General features: G+C 37.8%; 1 protein-coding gene across 1 annotated transcript; it reads left to right on the top strand.

Annotated features, from left to right (window-relative positions):
• Positions 1-7,630: 7,630 nt before the first annotated feature.
• laptm5 (lysosomal protein transmembrane 5) lies at positions 7,631-25,208 on the top strand. The gene is made up of 7 exons (XM_088932840.1): positions 7,631-7,827; positions 12,337-12,442; positions 12,973-13,049; positions 19,800-19,931; positions 20,702-20,797; positions 23,448-23,546; positions 24,360-25,208. The coding sequence occupies exons 1-7, from the start codon at positions 7,729-7,731 to the stop codon at positions 24,447-24,449; spliced, it is 699 nt and encodes a 232-aa protein (XP_088788966.1). The 5' UTR covers positions 7,631-7,728; the 3' UTR covers positions 24,450-25,208.
• The last annotated feature ends 1,189 nt before the right edge of the window (positions 25,209-26,397 follow it).

Genomic DNA, 26,397 nt, shown 5'->3' with positions numbered 1-26,397 from the left:
TTTTTTGTTTAATGTTTGCATCAAACCACAGCTTGGAAATAACTGTCGTATTCCCCAACAGAACACAAGCAAGACAAAGATTTCTAACAGACCAGTATGCAATGTTTCTTACTAGCCCTGCATCCTTCTCACTGGAATTCCAGTACACGTTTTATAAATACAGCTCTACAGCAAAACCCCCTCCCCTAGGTCTCAGCTTAGGGACATGAGGGCGTTGGTGGTTGTCAGTCATTTTAGTTGAGGTAACTTTACATTCTGTTTTAAAACTTACACATGACATGATATCTTGTCTTTTTAACTTGTTCAAGTTGAGTTGCTCTGCCTTGCTTCTTCTTTTAAAGGCCAAAAGCTTAGTTTAACTAGATGAAACATCAGTAGCTTAAAAAGTACAAGACAATATGCTTAAAGTTGCCTTAAGATACACAGCCCATTTTTTAGCTTGTAAATAAAAAGGAAACGTACGGCACTCTATGTTGAGTTTGGCTGACTGAAAGTGGACTGCTTCTTTAGGTGTGTAGATGTGTAACCTCCATTCAGCTACCATCCAATGACTTTGTTGAAATGGGAAAGTAGAAAACAAGCAGGGCACTATGTGATTGATGTCAGGACACAACAGTCTGTTTAGTTACTGTGTATAAGCACAAAAAAGGTACAGTCTCAAATTCAATTCATATGTGGTAGTTTGAGGGGTGGTTCTAATATTGTGCTCTTCAACAATGTTTGCTCCCAGTCTTCTGAAAAAGCACTGTAAAGTATGTTAATTGATAACTTACTGTATGTATGGAAAAGAATAATAGAAGGAATACTTGTTTTCAACTGATTACTATTTTGGATTATTTAAAAACAGAATAAATTAGTATGTTAGTAATGAATAAAAACATTGAATGCCAGAGGATAATTGGGGTTTTATTTTTGTATGCAATGCACTGATCTTGTGAAAAGTAAAGAAAATTGCCCACCTGATGCAATCTAATTAACAAAGGGACAGAACACACACTAGTGCTGGTTTAGTCCCCATGATCTCCCTTTCTATCTTGCAACGTCATTAAGTTCTCCACCACTGAAGATCCAGGTGCTTTTTTTTTGCGTTACTCTTGGGGGAAATTCCTGGATCAATCGTGCAAAGGTGCAGCTACACCTTTTCTAATTCACATGCTGCACACATTAAAGTGAGAATTTTAGCTGGGGTGTAGTTCATCTCTTGGCTCAGAATGTCAGCAAAGTGGGAATCATCATTAATGCTATCATTATTATGATCAATGTTATGCTTTCTGTGGAAACTGAGTAATCCTCAGTTCTTGTAATTCTGTTATATACAGTATAAACTCAGCAAGAGAAGAACAGCCATTATACTTTAATCTCAATTTTATAAACTACAGTAAAAGTACTTGCCTCTCACTGCACTATTTTCATTCTTACAGTATTTCATTGATTTCATTTTCATAAGTTTGATTAGAGATCTATTTTTTTATTCATAGTAAAAGAAGGATATGTGGCAGTTTTATCTTATGGAGCCTTATGGAAAGGATAGCAGAGGTAGTGTCTTTGCTGGCTTTCAATTAAATTTACTATCTTCATGAGACTACTCTGTCCACAGCGTTTCCCACCCGACTGAAACGGAACTGAGTCTGGTTACACAATTCCAACTGTCAGGGGAAGACAAAGACAGTAAAGTGGTTTGTGTTTTTAGAAGAGGTGGAGTAGCAGATGTTTGTGTCAGGAATCCATATTGTGTCACCCGGAGTGCTGACGAATCAGACAGCATGAAAAGAAGGAAGGAAGGGAGGGGAGTGAAAAGGCCTTTTCCATTTTGTAACATCTCTGTTTACCCATCCAGGCTCATGAACAGAATTCCCATCCATTACATTTGGCAGTGTTCCAAGACTTTTGTGGAAAAGTGTGTGACTTTTGTATATATTTTATTTTGTATGTAGGACATTTATATTTCTGTGTGTCTTTTGTGGTCAGTGCTACTAGCTTGCAGCTCATAAGTCCCATGTTAAGTTTGGAGACGTTACTATCTGTGTGGAGTTCACATGTTCTCCCCATTTTCCCAGGAAGTTCCTCCTCGTGCTCTGGTTTTGTCCCACTTTCCAAAGACATGCAGTCTAGGTTGACAGACAGAGTTGTTCTTGTTCATTGTATGTGTGCCCTGCCATTGACTGGTGTCCCATCTAGGGTGTAGCGCAGCCCTGTGCCCTATGCTTTTGGGATAGGCCTTGGGTTGTTGTGACCTTTATCAAGAATGAGAAGATTTCTGCTAATGAATGAGGTGACTATGATAAAAAAGCATTGTATTGAATTTGCAAATGCCATACTGTAAATCAATGAGGCGTCACCCTCAGGTTTTGTACTAAACGTTTGACATGGTGAGCTGTTATTAAACGTGGATAGCTTGCCCATTGATGTCTATAGTATATTATACATTAAAAGAGTGATATTCCTTCACATTAATACAGGGGGCAAATGAAAAGCTTAAAAGATGCCCCCAGACTGTTTGTTAAATTACGCTGCAGAATTTATAGCATGTACAATACTGTGTATGTTTGTAAGTCACTAGCTCTTTCATGTTTCATGCGTAGATCAGGAGGGTGAGGTTATGACAGAAATCCAGAAATTGTGGAGATTTCCTTGCCTTGAATTATTTGGTGATTTCCGAAAGACCCATGAATTTGATTTTGTTTCATAGCATAGCTTGCTGTGTGCTGTCCCGGGGGTCTGAGCAAGCTTGAAAAGAGACGACTCGTGCGTTGCTGTTGCTTTTTTTATCAGAGGGAAGGAAGTGGTGACGCGCTGTTGCACCAGCAGCGTTTCCGAGCAGCAGTGTGCGTGGAAGATTGCATCTGTAGTTGTCTCTGCACTTGGGTCACAGCTATTTGCATGTGTCAGTTACACATTTAAAAGTGACATGGATTCTTTAAAAATAACAATTGGAGAGTTTTTTCGTAGAGGAGCAAGCTAGCCCTCCAAGAGTCACAGTATTTCATGTTTTTATGTGCTTCTTTTAATTAGCAACTGATTAGGACCATGTAAAAATGGCTAGTTGAAGTTATGTATTATATCATTTCCTACTCAAGAAATTATAATTGGACTTTAAATGAATTACAGGAGCAGCTTTAGGAGTGACTTCATTACCCATGATTTTACTGCTTCATGGAGTTTGTATCAGAAGTTCCTAAAGAAGTCAGCTCCTAATTTGCAATTATGCACACTTCCACTTGCATATATAAGGCTCGCACCCAGGACTTCCCTTTGTGTATTTTTTTATCCACCCCATCTACACACATGCAGCAACTCCTCTGCAGCCTCCTCGCGCCGACTAAACTTTACATATTTTGTTCATTTATTATATTCAATGGGATCAAACCAAACTTCTGAAACAACATTTGGTGCACTTTCAAAAACTGTGTAACTTTAAGTACAAATATTTACTAGGTATACAGGTACAAATCCTAATGAATGCAAAATGGAGACAAAGAATATTGAAGGTTTATTGGAAAACATTTTGTTGGCATCACTCACCTTGTTGAGGGAATAGCTGGTTGACCTTGGCTCAGACGCCCTACCTTAACTGCCTTAGCTGTCTGAGCCTAGTGAAAAGAGCAGATCAGGGAAAGCCTTTTGTAAATTAGTCTTTAGCATATATAACGACCACACCTGAAGAAGGCTTCACAGCCGAAATGTTGTGTTTTCTCTCTTCTCTTTTCAGCATGGGATAAACCTGTTACTTGTTCCTTTGCAGACTACACATGCTGATGCAGCTACCCACCTGAACTACTATAACGATTAGTATATTTATACTTCAAACATAAATCCATGATCTCGGGTACTTAGGTTTTTAAAAACGAAATGATCACGGTGCTCTCAATAGCCCTCTCTCATACGTTGACTGCAGTTTAATAAGAAAGAACATTTTATTAATTAACATTTTATTAACAGTTCCCGAAAAGCTAGGCTATATTGGAGCTTTGTGATTTGAACTCGGGTGATAGATTACTTTTCTTCTGTCTGGCAATGTTAAAGATCATCTCCTCCTTAAAGCCTATTGCAGCTGTAGCCTCTCAGGCACAGTCAGTGCAGACCCATAGGATTGTACTGTACAGCCAGGCGGTAATGTTAGCACAGCTCTGCAGAAGGAGGGCAGCTTGAACACTTTGTGCTATGAAACACGTCCCCTTGCTAATCAAGGAAACAGATTTATTTCTATAATAATCCCTATTTCTGTTCCTTCCTAAAATATTCCTAATTTTTGTTCCTTCCAGGCTATGTATTGCAAGCCTTGCTTCTCTAGTCCCTGTGCTCTTGTTTATTAGGGAAGTGTATGGAACGTGAAGAAATTCAGACAGTAATTTTCCACAACTGAGAAAACCGCACAGCACAGTCCCTGGCATCAGAAATCCAAGACCACATGTTTGTTTGTGGCACAGTGGCTTGTTAAGATGATACCTGAGCTGACCGAAGATCTTAAAACACCGTTTTTGTGTTTTTTGTGTGCTTTGACTCCCTTTTCACAACAGCAGCTATTGTTCAGGACAGTGCATGTCCATACTTGATTAAGGTTTCCGTTGTTATTTCTGTTTTTTTTAATCATCAGAGTGCTTTGAACTAGTTTTAAACTATTTTTAAACAAACCCCCCACAGAGCATTCAAATGTGTGTGTTCTCACTGTCACAAATAATTCAAAAGGAAGTGACATCTCATTAACATACAAAAGTGTTCCTCTGCAAAACAGAAGATGTGTTCACCCTGAGTACATGCAGATACAGTATATCAAATTCAACCCTTACTTGCTATATCAATATTCCCTCTGACCAGCCTGCATTTAATTTTATAACACTAGTCAAATGATACATTCACCAAATTTATGGAGGTTTTTCTTGACTAGATATTACCTATATTTAGTTTTTAGATGTGGTGACGTGTATTGTCAATATTTAACTGACTGGACCCTTTATTTACTGTTAGAAGTGCCACCTACAGAATATCAAATGTTCTCATATAGCAAAACCTGTACTTGCAAGGCTCAACTGATGTGTGAATAAATGCTTGTATCAGCAATGCTTTTGGAGTGGCACATGTATTATACAGATTCATTTATTAATGATTTATAAGCTATTGATAGATCTTGAATAAATTAGTTACATATTAATGTACCAAATTGATTCCATAAATAATTAACTTATTTTGTATGAGAGATTCCTTCAAACTAAACTGTCTGCCCTTTATGAATGTATTACATTTTCAACCGTTCATAAAATTGTTTTTTGTCAATGAAATGAACTAGAACATAATGCGTGCAGTATATAAGTTTGAATTTTTACCATTCATGTAAATGCATAATATTCAGTTTACGCCACAGATGTCATAGTTTGTGAATTTGCTGGCTTAAATCCAGGTGCTGCTGTGCGTGTCTAGGACAGTAAACCTCAGACCTGAAGAGAAAGTCATGGCTGTGCAGGTGCATGATAAAATTACTTTAAACAACATTTCACGGTGCTGTGTAAAAAAAAAACAAAAAATGAAATAATGCAGCTTCATGTGGTATTAAACAGATGAAGCTGTAAAACAGCAGTTGTGGTGAATCAACATTTTCTCAAACAAAACCAGAGTATGTTGTATTTTTATAACCAGATGAAAGATGGCTTGTAGCAAACAGACAGCACCTTGTCTGAACGGTTTTAGTCTGTAGGTGCTGTAAAACAATTTTTTAGCTTACATATCTAGATGTAGATTTGTCTTTGCCTATTTAAATTGTCTGGAAGGGGTGATTGTCTCTCACGCTAGCTCTAATGATACAGCTAAAGAAGTTTGTTTAACAGAAATTTCATGGAGTCTGGGCAGATCATGCAACTGATACCATAACAGTAAAGTTTAGATGTGATGGTACAGTTGAAATTCTAAACACAGTGTAAACACTATGCAAGCAGTTTCTGTTGTCCAACAGCATTTAGTTTCTTCTAATTTAAAGAGTCACTTGATTTACAACAATGTGTAAGGTAAGAAGGCACATTAAAAATGTAGGAGAGACTCATTACATTTTTAGCTGTTAGAAAAGTTTGGTCTGTCTGCTCTTCAGACCTCTCAAATATCCACTCTAAATTACAAATATTGTACTGTATGTTCAATGGCGGCGTGATGGCGCGGTGGTTAGCATTGCTTCTTCAAAGCGTTGGGGCCTGTTCAATTGCCAGGGTGTTACAGTATCTGTCTGGAGTCTGTATGTTCTCCTCGTGTTTGCGTGGGTTTCCCCCCATAGTCCAAAGACATACTGGTAGATTAATCAGCTTCTGGGAAAACTGGCCCTGTGACTGTCTGTGTCTGCTTTTTGGGATAGGCTCCTGATCCCCTGCTTCATTGAATTAGATAAAGAGGTTAGAAAATAAATGGACTGTATATTTGCTGTCAGTGAATGAAAAAAAAGTTAAGTTCAAACTGTTGCAGCAACTATATGTGCTATATATCTGAATTTAAAAAGCTGCCTTAACTACTAAACTCAAACCTTTTCTTGGCTTTCTTTTCAGGTTTGAAAGTGAAACAGGTAGAATAACACTTACTAAGTATTATTTAAAATAACTGAAGTTGTTTTAATTATGGAAACTTAGTACCATATTTTGTTGAAAGGGACTGTCCAGACAAGATATCTGCACAGCACTTTGTTCTTTGAAGGCAGCAGTTCACACTTTTCTTCTGAATGAACCACAGGGCACAAATGGAAACTACAGTATGTAGAAGTTTATTTAAAGCTGAGAAAGGAGGGCAAAGGGTTGTGGGAGTATAGAACAATCTCCCTAGCCATGTTGTTGATGTCGATACTCTGGCCTCTTTCAAGAAATGGCTAAATGAGATTATTGGATCAATTAACTACTAACTGCCAAACAGGCTACATGGGTCAAATTGCCTCCTCTCATTTGTAACTGTTCTTATACAGTATCATTAACCTATGAAACCATGACGTGAAGCAAATTTCCTGGGATCCATTGAAGAAATTGATTAATACATTAACAGCAAAAAAAAAGCAAACAAGATGGATTAAAGGGCCATTTTTATTTCACAGACAAGCAATGGTCTCTCAGTCTTTGGACAGTTTGGTGCTTAAAGGTACATAAATCTTCATTAATTAGTTGATTCAGTTAAAGAACTGAGACCCAAAATGAAAAGTAGAAGACTCCAGTACTCACTTAAAGATTCTCTTTCTGCATCTAATAAATATCTGTCCCAAGCCATTCTCTGATAATTACAAAAATGTCAACCAAATTATTAGTAATTCAAATAAACTGCAGCCTTAAACTGCTCTTTTTAAAGCAGGGGTTCTTTCTTGGAGTTTTAGAAGTCTCTTAATAAGGTGCACCTGAAGTATCATATCAATTTATGTCCAACTGCTGTAATTAACCTATTTATTAGTTAAATTCGATTGTGAGGAGTATTTCCTGGTGTGAAAACCTACAGGACTACAGTCCTTCAGCACTGGGCTGGGGGTCATAAAACCTGAGCTTGAACACTCTACATTCTTGGACATTCTGAGGGGAATGTTAGCTCTTTGTGTTCCCAACAGTGTGCAATGCTTCTTAACGGGCGCAGAAATATCTGGTGGTTTCTCTCTGGCCACCATGTGACTCCTGAGTGACGAACAGGAAGGAAGCCTGGCTCGAGGCGTTGTGTTCTATTTGTTTCTTCACTTTCCTTCTCCAGACAAACACCAAAGAAGTCGCATCATTTTGAGAAGCCAAAATGATGTCCAAACCAAATTCTGTCCATCTGGCCTTTGCCTATCGGGGATTTTGCTGTGATATCCGAACTGCAACCTTTAGCATCGGTGTATATTACCTGGTAAGAGCTTTGCCTTTGATCTCAGATACAGACATCAGGTGCATTCAGTGTAGAGCTTGAGTCAGTTATACTACTATGTGCCAAAACAGAAACCAACTGAACTTTAATACAAAACCATTCTGGCTCTTTCGAAAGTTCCTAATGGAAACACTCTCAATTGTTGTCACTTCATTTCAACTCATGGGACCTGTTCATCTCCTGTTTTCTTTACATGAGTTTCTTTTCATGGATTTGAAACCAACGGGTACAAAGCATATAGTGCTTTATCAAATTAATTTGAACTTGGTGAAAAAATCCAGTATTCCAGGAATGTGTGCTCATACAAAGAATAGCAGAAACATTTGATGAATTTGTAGCTATAAAGTACTTAAACTGGAGAAGTGTAAGGTGAAAAAAGGTTGAAACTGTATGTGAAGGAGGCTCTTTTCTAGAATTAAATTATACTGCCATTAAGCTATAAAAAGCATAAATGTGTTTTAGTGAGATATTCTAGTGACTAGTGTCAAAGACAAAGTACTAGCAGCAATAGTACCTAATGTTCGCTATATTTTTACTTTAATACTTTGCCACCTCCTTTATTGAATGGGATTGAATAAGCTGAATGTTTGAAACCTTTAAGTAAGCAAGAAAAATACAGAAGACCAATACTATTAAAATTCTGATCTTAATTGCTTCACTTGTCTTCATTTCATAAAAAAGTACAGCCTGTCAGACTTGAGTGAATAATTTTAACATCTACCCTGCTGAAACCAGAAGCATTTTCCTACGATATTCGGAAGGATTTTACAAAACTGTGACAGCCTGTCAATATTCTTAAATATAGAAATTCAAATCAAGAAATCAAAATAGCTGAAAACATTGACAACACAATATGAATTTTTTAACCTTAAAAAAACCTTTTAACAAACTATACTGTATGTGCAGCTGGGGATAGACAGCTTGTGTCTTAAATTGGTTAATTTGCATTTAGAACGAAGCTAATTACAGTATTTTATTAAAGCTGGAAACCATGTTGTCATTAAATGTTTTAAAAAATTTTATAAATAAGTGATGGTGCCCACACTTTATGTAGTTATGTGTCAGAATGCTTAACTCACAAAAATAACAACCCTTCAAAACTATGGCATTTTATGTTCTGGGAAAAAAAATAATTCCATATTGAAGAGAGTGGTTTATTCAATTTATAGTCTTGTTTATGTGTTTTTCTGTGAATGTGTACCTTCCTGTTATGACAGAAACAGATGAGGGCAGAACTGTTAGTATTGGCAACTCTCATGTATAAAAAAGAAATGTCTCTGTGACTGGAAGCTATTTACCATAGATCACCAGTGTTCAATAATTACTCTCCTTCCTCCACATACACACCTGTTTTTAAGTTATACTCTCCCTTCGTCCACTCCCTGTCTCCAAACTTATCATATCCTAATGCCACCCTTTGTAATGTAACCCGTTTCAAATTCCAACATGCTTGTGTTGAGCGGTGCTTAATAAATGGAAAGAAATAGATGAGAAACTTATTTTTTAATGGATTGTTTAAAAGTGACAATGTGTATGTAGGAGTAAGAGGTCGAACTTCAGTGAGTTCAGTAAGTAAAATGCTTGAATTTAATATTAAATATGACATGCATGTGCACACTACATTTCACAGTTTCAGGAACAATGAATGATATACACACAAACTTAGGAAACAGACTGAATTCTTCCTTCATTGTCACTCAGATTTAATAAATAATCTGATCTCTAAAGCTATCCTCTACCCTAAAGTATGGCAAGGAAACTAATGAACAGTGTAACTGTACAGTTAGGGAGGGTGGGTCGGTTTCCTGGAAAATTATCGTAGAACACTTCCTTTAAAACAAGTCTGATATTTATGAGCACAGATAAACATTTTCTTTCTTGAAGCAGGTAAAAGATTCAAATCACACTGCCATGGAAGCTATAGTGTGGCATTGCAAGACAAGGTGGATCCTTGACTCTATCTTTCCCCCATTATGTCAAAGTTAATAGTATGTTGTGTTTTGCCAGCTTGTGAAGACAGTACAAAATATTCCCAAAGGCACAATTAAGTATCGTATGTCTCTTGATTGTTGCTGTGGTGGGGTGCCATTAATGCAGTCTTTATACTGATTTCTCTCCATCACTTTCTGCCCTCAACAGATTTATTCAACTAATGATACTGTCAAAAGCAGACACCCATTAGCTACAGCTTGAGAAATAGGAAATCCTAGACCTTTTTTTCTGTGTCATTCCTCTCAGCCTCCTCTTCTCCTTCACTCATTGTTGACTGAATCTTATCCTAGCCCACACAGTATTTTGAGTTGATTTGGTACATCATATAGGTTGAAGAAGCTACTAATCCAATTGCATGAGTACATTTGGATATACAAAGCATGATATTAAACTCTAATACAGTAGGTGTATAGTAATCTAGCATCTTCCTTTCAAAATGTGCACAGTGAAAAACACTTTAACTCACCCATATAGACATTCACACCTCCTACACAACACACCAGAACCTTCTAGGGTACTGTCTAGCTATATAATAGTCTTACTATTTTAAAATAGGACAATTGTTTTCAACCCAACATCTTGTATAAGGTGCATATTTAGACCTTTTGTTAGGATGTTGAGTCACATATAATTTGCCTGTCAAATCAAAACTACGGAAGAAATAGTGTGCCCTTATTTTGAGAAAAAAAATACTAATTTGAAAGACATCGCTGGTCATGTGATTCACGTGATAAGTGCACCTTATCTGCCAGTTTCAATCTTGCAACTTGTCTAATGGAAAATGTTCGCGAAGGGGAAGTCAGTCAGCTCAGACACTCGCCACAGAATACATGACGTGGAGAAACATACAGTTCCTCCAAACCTAAACTGATATGATTCTCAGTATGATTCTCAGCGGTTCATCACAGATAAATAACGTACACATGTACTATATATATTAGATAAGGATCACAGAGACCTCTGTTTTTTTATCCTCCCCCTTAATTTCTTAACTGAACTAATCATTTGGAAGAAAACCAATTAATCTATGTTATTTATGTCTTTATTTGGTGCTAAGTGAATAATACCAGTAGGGCTTAAAGAACTATGATTATTGATACCTGGACTTACCCTTGTAGAAATAACCTGTATCTTTAGATTTACAAGTGTGTCATGTTGATGAGCAGGTTATGTTGCCTGCATAAAAATTGCCTTTGAAACAGCTTTTTTTTTATTTTCTTGTCCTCTCTGGTCATCTTTAGGGATGAGTACCAAATACAGTCTTTCAGAAACTGATCCAGGGCAATAGATTCTGGGCTGCCTTCCTGTTCCTTTTATCGCAAAGATCTCTCTTGAGTGTGTTCCTTAAAACCTGAATTTTAGGGATTGTGAATTACCATACCAGAATCTTCATACAGAATTTGAAGCCCCATGTCCCTGTGTTCTGAAACAAGGGCTGATTGTTTGAATCTGGGGGTTGTACACCGTCTTCCATCTTATTATTTTGAAATATTAGGTATCTAGTTTGTTAGATATGTTGAACCAGTTTTTCTTATGCATATGAGTTGTGTGACAGTACTAACAACTCTGAAAGCAGGACGTTAGTTCAGATGAAATGGCGGATATTGTCTGAACCACAACACCGACAAAGCAGTGGAATGTGCCAGTCTTATTTGCTATCCTTTCTCTTCTGAGAACGTTGTCACAAACCCATATAAAGTGCCTCATCACGAGTGGAGGGAGGTTTGCCAAAATGCAGGGTGCTACCCCATAAAATAAATTTCAAACAATACCAGAATGTTTGAAAAAAGGATGACCACGTCACATTGCTTTCAATAACCGCTTATCCAACTCAGGGTCATGGTGGCCCAGAGCCTATGTTGGGAAGCATTGGACGGAAGGCAGGATATGCTAAGGACAGGACGCCAGTCCATCGCAGGCAGACTGACACACACACTCTCACCAGGACCAATTTTACAGAAGCCCATCAACCTACCAGCATGTTTTTTTTGTCTTGATTGTGGGAGGAATTGGAGCATCCAAAGGAAACACTAAAGGAAATGCAAAGTGAGGGAGAACATACAAAACCCACCCCGGTAGCACCCCATTCAATTGTTAACTGAACTAATGATCTGGAAGAAAATCAATTGAACCCAGTGCCCCAGCACTGCGAGGCAGCGATGCTAACGGCTGCACCACCGTGCAGCTCAAGGTTGAAATTCAAAAGAGTTTGAGTGTGGTCTACTTTACAGATAGTCCAAAAAAAGGAATAAAAGAGAGGAGAAAATGAAAATAGCTTAAAAAATAAATTACACTAACGTTTGATATATTTAACATATTTTCAACGATTGGACCCAAAGATTAAATGAAAAGGACAATGTGGATTCTGAAACACACATTTGAATTAGCAAGATAAGGTGCTGCAGCTCAATTGCTGAAAATCCTTATTGCAATTGCTGGCCATATTCCTAACCTTAAACTTGATCCTCACGGTGCTGTGCTGTTTCTCTGTCACTGCAGGTGACGAGTCTGCTGGTGTGCATCGACATGATCCTGGGCCTGGTTAAAGGGAAAGACATGTGTGGCTTCATTCACACCCAGCAGTATACCAATGGAGAACGCATCTGTAAGTCACACCATTTCAACTCCGAGGGTTTAGCACCACAAGACTGGGACTGGTCAGGATTGGGTGCTTGTTGACCAGTAGATTATATTTTTGCTCCTTACCACAATTTGCAGTCAAGTGTCCTAGCAAGGGGACAGAAGACACTGAGATGTAGGAGGTGCCACCATTTGCCTTTTCAATGAGAGATTAAACAGAAATCCTGACTTTTTGTGACAGTCTTTTCCATCTGAGTTTGAAGGCTCAATGTTACAACATTTTCTAATGAATCAGTAGTGTTTTCCTGGTTGCATTACACATTGCTCACTGAACATATGAGTTGCATTGGTGTTTAAGGAAAAATGTTTTAATTATTTATAAGCAAGAAAACACTTTATTGAACAGCTATGAAATTCAAGCTGAATTTATTTCACATCCATGTCCTAGTCTTTGTCTTTTGCTTAAGTAAACCCATAACTGCCACTTATATTTTAATAACATTTTAATAACATGACTCAGCTCTAACATGATTTCTTTCTGTCTTGATTTTGTAGTTGATACGACCACCAACTTCTTCCTAATTGCGGTGATGATCATCTCAAGCGTTTATGTGCTCTTTGGAGTTCGAAAAGTAAGTTATTCTTCTTCACCTTTAAGGAATTACTACAGTACAGTATGTTTGTTCCTGGAGTCCAGAGATCTTTAGCTCAGATCTGGGCTGCCATACTTTGTTTTTATAAAAGTCTTTATTTAAAATGAGCATAACTCCTGTTTCTGTACAGTAACTCTACAGGTAACTGACAAAGGCCACTGTAGAGGAAGCATTTCTATATCTTTGTATTGTTCGGCATGTCAGTCATAACTAATGGAAGGGAGGATTCTACTAAATGCAAAGCTTGATTGTAGCAAAACTTGAAGGCTTCTGCACAACTATACACCATACTTTCCATTTGTAACCTATCTGCAGAACAGGCTTTAGGTTCTGAGTGATTTGAAAGGGCATGCATAGATGAGTCTCTCAACTAAACCATACTATCAGACAGTAGTATGTCAAAGGCTGAGAGTCAGTGTTCCTTGCCAGGCTTGCCTGGTCTCATCCTTGAGACCCTCTAAAGTGTGGCACATGCCTGTGATCATAAGGTGTTTTCAGTGGATGAAGTGCCAGCCTCCAATGATCTAGATCAGGGGTGTGCTAGAGAAATCTTAGGCCTGTAGTTCTGGTGTCTGCATCTTTTCATTAGTAAAATTGGTGCAATTAAGACAACAATGAGCTGATTGAAGTTAGAATTTAGTTGATTTCATCGGAATGAAAAGCAGCAGACACTGCAGTTCCTCCGGAACTGGATTTGGACCACACTGCTGTATACATTTTTCATTATTGCGATCATCAAGGCTACATTAGTTATCAACTAACCAAAGCTAACAGCTAATAAACTATGCTTTTCTATGTACCAGTCAGTATCACTTGTCCTTTTCATCTAAATTAGGATGATCACTCTTAGCTTAAGAATAAAATGTTCTAGATCAGTTATGTGCATACATAAACTGTTTACATTTAGAATTTCACAAAAGATCAGTCTTGCCGGGTCTTGTCCTAGTCCAGTTACCCTCTGAAGTCATTGAAGCTTACAATAATTGAAGAACTTTCCATGAATGGCCTGTTTAATGACCTAAGCTGTCTTTTAAGCATAAAGGCAGAATAATGACATAACTGGACAGTTGTGAGCAGACTTTATGTCCACAAGAAGAGCTCGTAAAACCCAGTTATTCAATAAATGAATGCACCTTTTTACACAAACAACATAAATTCTATAATAACCTACATACTGACAACAACACCACATGATTGCAATGTATACTCTCCATGCTTTATACTCATTACACTATTGAACGGTGGCCTAAATGTACACTTTTCCGAATGATCTCATGCAACAATGTCAATATTGCATGCAGGCAGGCTACAAATTTTTACCTCTCCATCACACTGTATTGCAATATAGTGTGTTGATGGGTAGCTGTGTTGATGTAGGTTTAATCTTCAAGCTTGGTTGACTCAGTGGAAACTCTTCCTGAAATTTGACATGCATACGCACTTGGAGCTGTCTTGTGGACTTCTTGTGTAAAGTAGGGCTTTACTTTTCTCAGCATTCTGTCTTTACAGTTTTCTTCACATAACTTACATCATTTTCATTTCTCCATTTTAGACATGTAACTATCTTCCTAGCGCATACACAATGTGGCCATATCATGGCAACACACTGAATGGTTTGTTTTGGAAAAAGGTAGAAATGCAATATATACAAAATAATATATTTACAGTGCGTATTTGGACCCTTTCTCAGTTTTCACATTTTGTCACTTTAAAGTTTGTAGTCATGATGCTTTGAAGTAGCAATTAGTATTGGTTATACAGTATATGGTACACAACCTACTCCACATATTGAAAGCAAAAATAAAAAGAGAGTAGCACACAGATAATAAATTTGAAAGAAAAAAGGAAACATCATGATCACATAAGCATTTAAACTCTTTCCTATATCATACCAAAATTGATTTACAGTACTTAACTGTTATTTACTCTATCTAGCCACTCAACTAATTGAGTGGGTTCTGTCTGTGTGCTTTAATAGAGGATCATCCAAATTCAACAGCAGGTAAAGGAGGAAACTGGTGAGGGATGCCAGTGTGAGACCAGCTGAAAGAGCTACAGAGCTCAATGGCTCCATGAGATGGGAGACAATGTGCATCAGTCAGCAATATCCAAATCACAAAGCTGGGCTGTGTGGTGGAGTGGAAAACCCATCTTATATCCTGCATGGAGTTTACATCTGAGTGATAAGCAAACACATGGTAAAAGATGCTGTGTGCAAACGAGACAAAAAAAAACTATTTGGTGTCAAGCATTATGTTGACATCTCCCAGTCAACACCATTCTTACAGTCAAGCAGTATTGTGGTGGCAGTATTGTATTATGGAGATGCTTCTCCTCTGCAGGGATTGGAAAGTTTGTTAGGATAGATGGAAGAATAGCTGGAAAAAAGTATAGGCAAATACTAGAGGAAAACCTGTATCAGTTTGCTAAAGACTTAAAATTGGGGAGAAAGGTCCACTTTTGACAGGACAATGATCCAAGCCTCAAGGCTAAAGCTATACTGGAGAGATTTAAAAATAAGAAAATGAATGTCTTTGAGTAGACCAGTCAAAGCCCTGGTTTGATTCCTACTGAGAATTTGTGGAAAGGCTTGTGGAAAGCAATCTCCAAAGAACTTAGGAGAACTTGAAAAACAAACCATGAACAACAAGATTGTACCTGGCTATTTCAACAGAGTTGATAGAGACTTGCGGAAAATGACATGTGGCTGTAACTGCAGGCCAAATATACTTCCACCAAGGGGCTATGAATTCATGGCTATGAATATATATGAAATCATAACATGAAAGTCTTCAGTTTGAGCATTCAAATGATGAAAATAATATAAAATTCACAAAAGGGGCCACTTTAGAAAGGATTTGAATATGTTTGCAAGGCACTGTACATGCCGAAAGTAAAATATAAAGAGATATCAAGAACTTCCATCTTTGTTTTCCCATGGGGAACAGTTGAACATGTGTGTTAGGAACAACATGTCAGAACTCTTAAAACCTGCTTCTGCCTATTTTTACCAAAACAGTGATTGGTTTCCTACTGATACGGCTCCACCATAGCCCAGCGCTCAGAAGGCTCTGACAGTCAGACCTTGCATTCAAGTGGCATCTTTGGACGTGTCCAGTTTGAACATTTGCTCCTTTGTACTCGTGTTTACTGGGAAATTCCAGCAGCTCATATCGATGCAGGCAGAATGTAAATTGCAGGTAATGGCCCAGGCATGTGTGAGACGCATTGACAGGGTAACCTGGGAGGGAAATTGCTACATAAATAAACACAATCACAGTTCAGTTACTCCTTAAAATTAAAATAATATACAGTAAATAAAAGCATTCCTGCTGAGGCACTTGGAATTCCTGGCAGACGCTCGGCAGCAGGGTTTGGATGACAGCAGCAAAGCAGATCACTATATGAGCAGAAAAAAAAGATGAAGAGAAGTCTTGTAGCTAAACGGAAAAGATGTGATTCTACACACAGTGTGGTGACATCCGACATCTATTTTCCTATGCTGTACATGTAGATGTCTTGTATCTGATATGCCCGCTGCATAACATGATTGTTGGTCATTATTTCTACTACATTTTCACTTCACGCCAACTAAGCAACCTGCTACCTGCCCCCGAAGAATTCTCCTCAACTGATTTTTTCACTGTCGCGATGTCCAATGTAGAAGCAATTTTCTATTACAGAATTGTCCATGGGAAAGCATTCCTTTTATTCTGATCACATCTCCTTTCGTTCCATTCTGAAGGGCTTTATGGGAATATCCAGCTGAGGAAATAACAGCCTGCAACAAAGAATCACCCAGAATGCCGTCATTAGGAAAACAGTAAAGACAAAATTAAGTAAGGAATGTAATAAGAGGTGGCACATTATAAAAAACTGCACGCCAGCTAACAGAATTTGTAGGGACATCCATTTAATTTAGAAACTTTTCATTTAGGTCTTGTTAGAAGACTGCTTATGTGATCTGGCAGTGTCCTTAAATCCCAATTTTAGTTTATGTCCACAAATCTTATTTTAAGTAATAAATAGCAAACAGGTCTGTAATGAGAGGGTGCAGAGGGTACATACATGTGTTAATTGCAGTGCAGTGGATTTGGTAAGTTTTTGTATATTGTTTTAAATGTGAATGTTCATGCATTTTACTGGCAATTCTGTGATAGACTCACATAACATCCTAATCGGAAATTAGAAAGACTATATTATAATATACTGTATAATATCTTTAATTATAATGTTCCTGCCGTACAACTATTCAAATAACAATGCAATTGCATTTAGTGTATTAATCAGACAAAACGATGTTGTTTTTGTTGCTGAATGTAAATGAATATTGTATGATGAACAGTAATGCCTACTCTTGAACATATCACCTGATCTCAATTAATATCTTCAGACTGAGCATAGAATGCCAAGGACATGAGATATAGGGATGATCAATCCTGGCAAGGAAAAAGCCCTTTTACCAAGCCTTCCTTGATTTACTCTCCATATTCTTCATGAAGGTGTCTGTCCTTGGGAAAGTATCATTTTGGGACAGCAAAGCTGCCTCCATTACTATGCACTAATGTAGCACAGCTGAGGCGTGATTAATGAAAATGTGCAGACCTCAGCTTCTCAACTCAGAGAGACTTTTCTGTACATTTATTCACATCCACCAGCAGATATGAGATGTCACAGCTGAGTGTCACTCTAGGCTTAATTGCGACAAGGATCACACTTCTCACGAGTACCAAATGAAGTGTATGAAAATTGCAAAGATTCGTGCACCAAAACAGCAGTGCTCAAGTAGCAAAATATGTCTTCTTCTTCTAGGTTCACACTGACAATAAATTAAGAGTCTGAGCAGTAAGAATGAAGGCAGAACACAATAAAGACACCACACTCGTATTTGTTTTTAAAATCACCTCTTTAGTTACAGTGGAATCAGATCAGAGCTGTATACAATAATCAGAACAAGCCTGAACTGTCTCCTTTTCAAAGGCTATGGGTTGATGTCCTTAATTAACTAAAGTGGTTTTATTTGCAAGGGTCAGTAACAAGCATGTTGTCACCAGCAGATCGAGTTCTCATAAATGGCTTGTCTTCGTGCTTCTATTTTCTAGTATCAACTGGCAGGGATTCTCCCTTCTGTGCCCCAGGTCATATAGCATGTAGATCTCACAAGCTGTAGGGATTGTTACATATTTAATCACATTAGTTTGTCACAGCTGTAGACTGAAAGTCTGCAGTATGTGAGTAATGGCGATAAAGAGCTAGACTGGGCAAAGCATGAACATTCCACCTTCACCAAAGAAGGTTCAGGTCCTGGGGAATGATATGGGCTGCATTTGAAATTTTCAGGACTATGCAATGGTAAAGGAGTGAATAAAAGGGATATTTAGGAAGGGATATGGTAAGAAGGTTATTCCAAATCACACCATGATCATTTTTGCTATTTTCTTTCAATGAACCTGAGTTTGTGTATCATTTTCTTATTTATTCTTCAACCAACTATTTTAAGGTATGAGATATAGAGTATGGAACCTGGTGCAGAATTCATACATAGTGGGTTGATGGGAATGCACTGACTATACAGTACGTATCTCTCACGCTGCTGAAATTTAAGGATGCCACAGAAAATCTTAATAACCTTTTGAGTGTCTCTGTTACGTGTCTCAATGTTCCAGCACTTTTCTCCATGCACAACAGTGAATATATTAATAAATTCCGCATGTATGAAATGTTTTTGGTTTCTCCGATCATGCCACATAAATATTTGTTCAGTATTTTGAGGCACGAAAGGAGTACTTGATTCAATATTTGTGGATGTGGTCAAACATGAAAATCCTCACTGTGTTCCAAGGGAGCTGGTAACTTACAGCCATTCCTTTACAAAAATGAAAAGCTTTTTATTCTTGGCAGTGCCAGAGCTTCTCAAGACAGAATTTTGATCTTGTCTCGCACAGTGCAGAAAAATGTTGCCAGACATCCAATTTCTGTTTCACCATCTGCTGATTTTCATTTTACCCAATGCAAATAAAACAGCACCTAAACTAATTAATTCAACACAAACCTTACAAAGGTTTGGGTATGTAACTAAGAAATCCTTTGATAACATTTACTGAAAAATGTTTTGTACAAATACTGTCTTTCCATTCTTATAACTATGAGTTTAGGCTTTCTCATCATAATTTAATCAAACTCATATCCTAAGCCCAGAGGAGATAACGGTCTCAATCAGATTTTCTTAAAATTTATCAGCAAGACAACTTCTACATCACACACTGCATACAAAACTCAAAGAGCAGAGATGGTTTTTGTGCCCAAGGAAGAGCAGACATTTACTTTAAGGTCTATGAAAAGACTCGCTAGGTCTCGACCAGACACTGGGGTCATGGCTACAATATGCACCCTACTGAGAGTCGGTGTCTCTTGCCAGCCTCTCAGTGGTGCCCTCTGGGAGCAGTTGGACACACAGTGCCAATGTCTACTCTCCAGCCTGGATTGGATGTGGCAGATGCAAAAACATTGAAAGAATTGTCGATGTTTTCCTTGGTAACTCAGACAAAGATCAGGTTCAAATCCTCTGAACTGTGTAGTAGGTTGTCATGGTTTCACTGAATTTTGGGATCATTACAAAGCAAAAGCTAGCACTGAAAAAATCCAATGACCCATGGTGCTGAGCTTTCCGTATTTGCCGATTTAATTTTACATGGTGTTTACCCTGCACACTCTTTCTGTGTTGTGCAGTATCGTCCACGCCTGCTCCTTCCCTTCATCATACTGCTGATCCTGGACATCAGTCTGTGCGTGATGTCATTGTTCAGCGGTCCTTGGGGACTCCCAGGGACCCTCACCTACGAGGAGGCACTCATGATGTGGGTGAGTGAAAATGTGGAAGAAAATAGCTTCTAAGAAAATAGTTAAAAGGTCTAATAAGCATTTTGAAACAAAATACCAAACATCCTAAATTAGTTATTAGTTTATTATTACATATATACTCCCCATTTATTTCACTCTTCCCAAGGTCATTTCTTGCAAAACAACCGCTGTGAAGACACCCCAAACATATTGGCCGAAAATTCCAAAAGAAAATGAGACTCAGAATTGTGAAGTGCTAAAAACAGCATTTAACCAAGTTTCCTGTGGGCTTTCTGATATTTGCACACTTCCCTCCCACGAGTCCTTACAGCATTTTGTTTTCCTGAAATAGTTAGGATAATAAATCATTTCAGGTGAGAAAAGAAAAATTCTTAAGAATCACAACCAGAGAAAGGGGCAAATGTGATCGTACTGTATAAACCAATGGTTTCAGACCTTTTTTTTTTCTTTACTCTAAAGGCATGCTGTGCAAAGCATGCCACACTATGAAAATAGATGGAGTTTAAAAGTAATAATGGTAACAAATAGAGAAGCATGAATACAAAAAACTGTGCAGTAGAAGGATGTCTGGAACAAACTATCCACCTATGTTGCCAAACTTGACACCTTGTTTACTTTATTCAAGAACAACCAGTGTGTTCCTTAGATCACTTGGTTATTATCAACAGGATGGGCCAAGTGGCTTCCTTTTATTGTAATCTTTTGTTAATCTTATGTTCTTGCGAACTTGCTGTGAAACCCAGCTCATTTCTGTCCATCCTCAACTGCAGGACTCTGTTGGTGTGAAACATGAGCTGTCCAACAAGGAAATTGCACGGCTGACGATGATCTTCGGTATCACCTTTGTCATGTATCTCCTTATCAAGGTACCATCTCATCCTTCTCCGCCACAAGGCAGCAGCATTAGTGGGAAATGGGAAGAGACTGCTGAAAATAATGGTGGTTAAACTTAAGTTACAAGTTAGGAAATCTTTGTCATCTATTTTCCTCCTGCTGGTGACAGATGCTATACTGAGAGTCAGTTAAATTATCTGACATGTGGAAAAGATCAGGATATTCTGTTAAAGAAAATGTAAAGGTCAAAGCTGATTAATTAACCTCACCTTACACAGCATGCATTAGAGAAGGGAAGGAGAAAATGCTTCAGTGTTCTTGGTGAGTTCCTAATTAAGATGGTGATACTGGATTCAGATAATTCATTTCAATTCAACATGAAATCTGAAGTAAATAAAAGGAACCTTCTTTACAGAAGGCCAAGGTAAACCTAAAGAAGCTAATTTCATTGAGGACAAGTACATTTGATTAAGATCTTTTTATGTTGTGTTTATGTTGTTTTTTATGTATGTACACACATTCAAGAAAATATTTATACCATCCACCACATTCTACACACCTTCCCACTTCCTAAAACACAAGCACCTCAAGCACAGCTTCACATCACAGATGGGTAACTTTCCATCTCTCTCGATCCAGGAATAACAGACATTAAAATGCTCGAAATCTGTATGTTGCGCTAATTCTTTAATCATCCTGCTCTATTTTGGTCCACGGCTGATACCTTTTCACTCTCTGTAACCACCAAGCCATTCCATCGCTTTTATAGATACTGTAAATGGTGTTTATTGATCTAACAGGGCAGCAGTTATTTTAGGCAGACGGTTCGTGTTTTTTTTTTGCCATGATGATGTTTAAAACAGATGCATGTTGATCTTTTGCATTTTTTTTGAAAATTCACGGCTTGACATCTCAGAGGACCCCCAACCCCTTCCCCCCAACATGATCTTTGAGCAAATCTTTCAAACTCCTCTAGCTCTGCTCTCTACCCCCCTTGCCCCCAGGCACCCTGTGAATTCAGAGCTTGTTCAGAGAAGACTGAATCTGAGACAAGAAAGATGGAACTGTTGACAGGATCCCTTTGATATATCTGAAACTATTTGCACAGCGCCTAAACCTTACATGTGTGTCACCACTCTGGCCCAGTGTTCACTGAAATTGAATGTTACTGAAACATTGCAGATGGCAAAACAATCGCATTACAGTTATTTCTGCTTCCATGTTTTTACTCTCTCAAGTCAAGGGTAGTACCCATTGACTGGACTATTCCTAAAGTAATGTCCATCCATAAAAATGGCAACCAAATTGGACCAATTAATTTTAAAACCGTTTAGTCTTATGTTTATTATATCAAGGTTATGGAAACAATAATAAGAACTATACTAGATGTTCATTGACACTGGGGTGACATAATTAGTGGAGTACCGCAGGGATTTATATTTGGATCATTGATATTTTGAATTCATATCAGTGTTCTACAGTAGATTAGATTCTAGTACAGATCAAAAACTAGAAATGTTTGTAGATGGTTGTGTACAGTTTTGGTCCTCAAAATAAAGATGGCAGTTCTGTTATTGACTTCTTGGAAGAGCAAGAAGATAAATTTCACATAAATGAATGCCCTTCTTGGACAGGCTAAAAGGACTAAACCGTTTTTGTCTTGATCAGAAAAGACTATGAAGCACTTGATTCAAGCATTCAAAATCCTCATAGACATTGACAAAGTCAACACCTTCTCACTACGTTCAGTACTTGAAACCAACTCAGATACCTGTTTTTTAGTGTTTATGTGTTAAAGATGTCCAGAAAAAAGCACTTATCCAGAATTGTGAAAGAGGGACTTTAAATTAGTTCTCTCTGTGCCATTACTGACCAAATGCCAGCCAGACTCAGTGCTTTGTGTTACACTGCATTGTCTTTCCCAGAAAGTCGGGACCTCTCCTCTCCTCTCAGCTTTTGCCCTAAATTACAAACAGAAAGCTATGTTGGCATCCTGGCATGCAGGATATGGCCTCAGGTTTCTTCTGGTGCCAATTTAGTTTAGTGATTTTAATTTAGTGTACACTGTGAAGAATAACAACCATGTTTAAACATGGTTTCCAAAATTCACCTCTAAAATTCAGGTTCATGGCATTCTGATTTTGACTTAAATTTCTGTTATAGAAATTGATACTGAAACCGACACACCGTGTTTTATGCCAATCCAGCACTTTACTTCCACGTGAAATTCAAATATTAAAAATAATACAGATATTTTATTGCACATATTAATGTTTTAGACACACATAAAAACGTAAGTTTGTCTTTTCCAATTTCAAACTTTAGAGTTGAAAAGGTTTGTACACACATACTGTACAGCAGTTTACAATAAAGAATAAGTTCAGATCACATTGGAGAATCAGGAAATGATAAAACATAAGAAAGAAAATCTAAGTAACCAGCGCAGTGCCACAGCTGAGATCACTAATCTATATTACAGTTCAGAATGCCCCATGAGGAGCACGTTTGGGCCCTATAAACATCACAGAACTGAAAGAAAAGACAAAATCAGCCACTTAATCTCCATCTAAATGAAAGAAGCAGACTAGCATGATAGTTCTTTGAATTGCCAAAGGAAATAATTTACATCACCTGCATTTGGCCATGATTACTACTTGTGATTGTGTTCTTCTTGACACTCAGGTGTACATGGTGAATTGCGTGATCAAGTGCTATAGTTTCATCAAGGCTCACAACGCCCCTGCCAAGGACACTCAGACAACTGATGAGAAGAGCGCTGTGGTAAGTCACTTTACAATAGTGCAGAACTCAGGTTTAACACAAATAACAGCCATGTGCAGCACAATTGAAAAGGGGGCTTGATCTTTTCCATGTCAGTGCTGTTGTTACAAAACAAAGAGATGCTTGTCGCATGGCTTATCCCAAATTACCCCCCCACTTGGACAAAACTGAAGCTGAAAGGCCAGGATCCTCCAGCCGCAGAATTTCAAATCCAAGTATCCAAGTTACGCACAAGCAGGTTGTAGGTGAGAGCTCATACTGATAAAACTGGGAATTGGATGGTCATCCATAGGATGCCAAGAAAGCCTTGGCTGATGTCAAAGCTGCCCAATCATTTTGTGATGGATCCCAGCCCTTGAGATCTCATGGGCATATTTGGCATAATGACATAGCCCACACTGAAAGGTCTATGGCCTACAGAGCTCATGGACTGTGAGTTCTCCTGGCAAGATGACATCAAGGATTTTTTCTCAAATAAAGGAACACAAATTCCAGTTTCTTAAACTTCAGTATCAGTATTCTTTGTACACTTTTTTAATCACCTGCCTGTGGATGAGTTAAATATATATAGTAATACATATACCAAACACGTCATGCCTTTATAAACATGGACTTTCAGAAAAGCAGTCAGTAGACAGGCTTCGACCAAGGACCCGAGGCTAGGAAAAGGACAGAAATGACACTTGATGGGCAACTGAATCGGTGCTTGATCTGGCAAGTTTCAAGCTCTAAATGTGAGAGACAAGAGCAATGACAGATTATACTTTAAAGACAATCAGGGTAATTGTCACAGTATTGCTGTCTTCCCTCCAGGTTGTGCTGCCTTCTTATGATGAGGCCCTAAAGCTCCCCTTGAAGGAACTGCCTCCTACTTACCAGGAGCCAAGTGGCCCTCAGGAGTAAAAGAAGCTTAACGGGGATGCCATGCTACCATTCCTTGTTGCTTGCAAGTCTCTACACTATAATCAACCCTGCTCAGCCTGAGAATTCCAGCACAGCTCCATGCGGCTGTCTGAGGTGACTCGTTAGCTAAGGATACAAGTCTGGATGCTAGATTTGCCATGCAATCATATTATACACATGAATGGCATCACTGAGTAACTTGATCTGCTCTGTCTGATTTTTTTTTGTCTTGCTCAGAATGTTCTCTGTAGAAATGATGCAGGGAGGTTGTGAAGAGTGATGTAGCTGTAAAATGTTTTAAATGAGTATTCCTGCTGACAGTGATCCGCTGTTCTGAGATATTCCACCCTTTATGAAACAAAAGTAAAATTGCAACCTTTCCAATTAATTTTGTTTTAGCATCTGGCAGGATTTTAATTTCCTAACCCTAATCTTACATTTCATTTTTTGTGGGATTTTAATGATAGACACTCTTCATGCTTTTAGTTTGTTAATTAAGATAATATTAATAAGATAATTAAATTAAGATAATATTTTTTCTTTGTCAACAAAGCTGTACTGAAGTCGGTATAAGGCCACACAGTTTTATAACAAATGATAGCCTCCTCAAGTCATTTTAAAAACATCTCAAAATAGATAATTTTTTCAGAAATATTTTTAACTTTTTGTAGAATTCAATTGCAAATGCTTAGAAAATATTGCTGGGTGATCAGTGTGCTACTGTTTCTGTTTTTGAATAATAAAGATGGTTAAAACACCTCTACCTCTTTTTTTCAGTTTCTTCTACACTTACCAAGAAGGTCACGTAGTCTACAAAACCAAAAAAGGATTTGTACATATTTAATATTCAGACAATTACCTATTGCAAGTTCCTTATACTGCCATACTTTCTACTGGCATATTTAGTTCCTGAATGTGATATCTGATTCAGGATGTGTTTATGTCCTAAATATCAAGAAGTACTTTGCTCTTATTGGACCTGATAATGTTGGAGATCTCAAAGTCCTAGATTGAAATATCTTTAGTACTGTTATTCCACAGATCTGCGAATATGCCATTGCATAAATTTGTTGCTTTACAAAACAAGTCTGTCCCCATCAAAAAATGGATTCATGCAAAGCCTTTTTCAGCATTTATTTTTAATATAATCTCTTATTGGATTAAGGATTACCTTAATCCAATCTATGCCATAGGTCACAGATGCCATATTCTCTTTAAAATAAATCTACAGTGGTTACCCAATGAATGAAAACCTTCAATATCGATATTGATAAATCAGGTTTTACATTTGTAACCACACTCTCAAATAGTTGGCCGATATTTCCAGGTATAATGCTGGACTGCATTTGAAAAATACTGTATTCTAGCTTGCAATTTTTTGAAGATTTTGTAGAAACGATAGTTCAATCTCTCATATATCAGGCTTGCATAGTTGCATTGAGTAGAATTCCAGACATTCCACACCTGCACTTGCTTACATAATGTGGTCCAGAACAGAAATGACACAAAACATCTCTCCCGTCATTTCTCCATAGTGATTCTGTGCTCTTCTCAAAACACTTACTGTCCGTATTGATAAGTTCCAAGTTACAAACGTTTTTGTAAATGGGGTGACATGTTGATGCTGTAATTAGCCTTTCTGCCTCACATCACTGGGGACTAAGGCTTAATTCTTGACCTGGGGTGCTATTTGTGTGGAGTTTTTGTGTTCTCCCCTTGTTGGCATGAGTTTCCTCCCACAGTCTGAAGACATAAAACAGTGCCTATTAACACTGTTCAGCAGATGAGGCAATATACAGCTTTGTTTACTGTTTAATACAAAACGCTAAAAAGCTACAGTGGTGTGAAAAAGTGTTTGCCCCCTTCTTGATCTCTTATTTTTTTGCATGTTTGTCACACTGAAATGTTTCAGATCATCAAACAAATTGAAATATTAGACAAAGATAAC

Source organism: Atractosteus spatula, chromosome 14, assembly GCF_055471065.1.
Source record: "Atractosteus spatula isolate fAtrSpa1 chromosome 14, fAtrSpa1.hap1, whole genome shotgun sequence".
NCBI classification, from domain to species: Eukaryota; Metazoa; Chordata; class Actinopteri; order Semionotiformes; family Lepisosteidae; genus Atractosteus; species Atractosteus spatula.
This window is presented reverse-complemented; position numbering and strand designations above follow the sequence as displayed.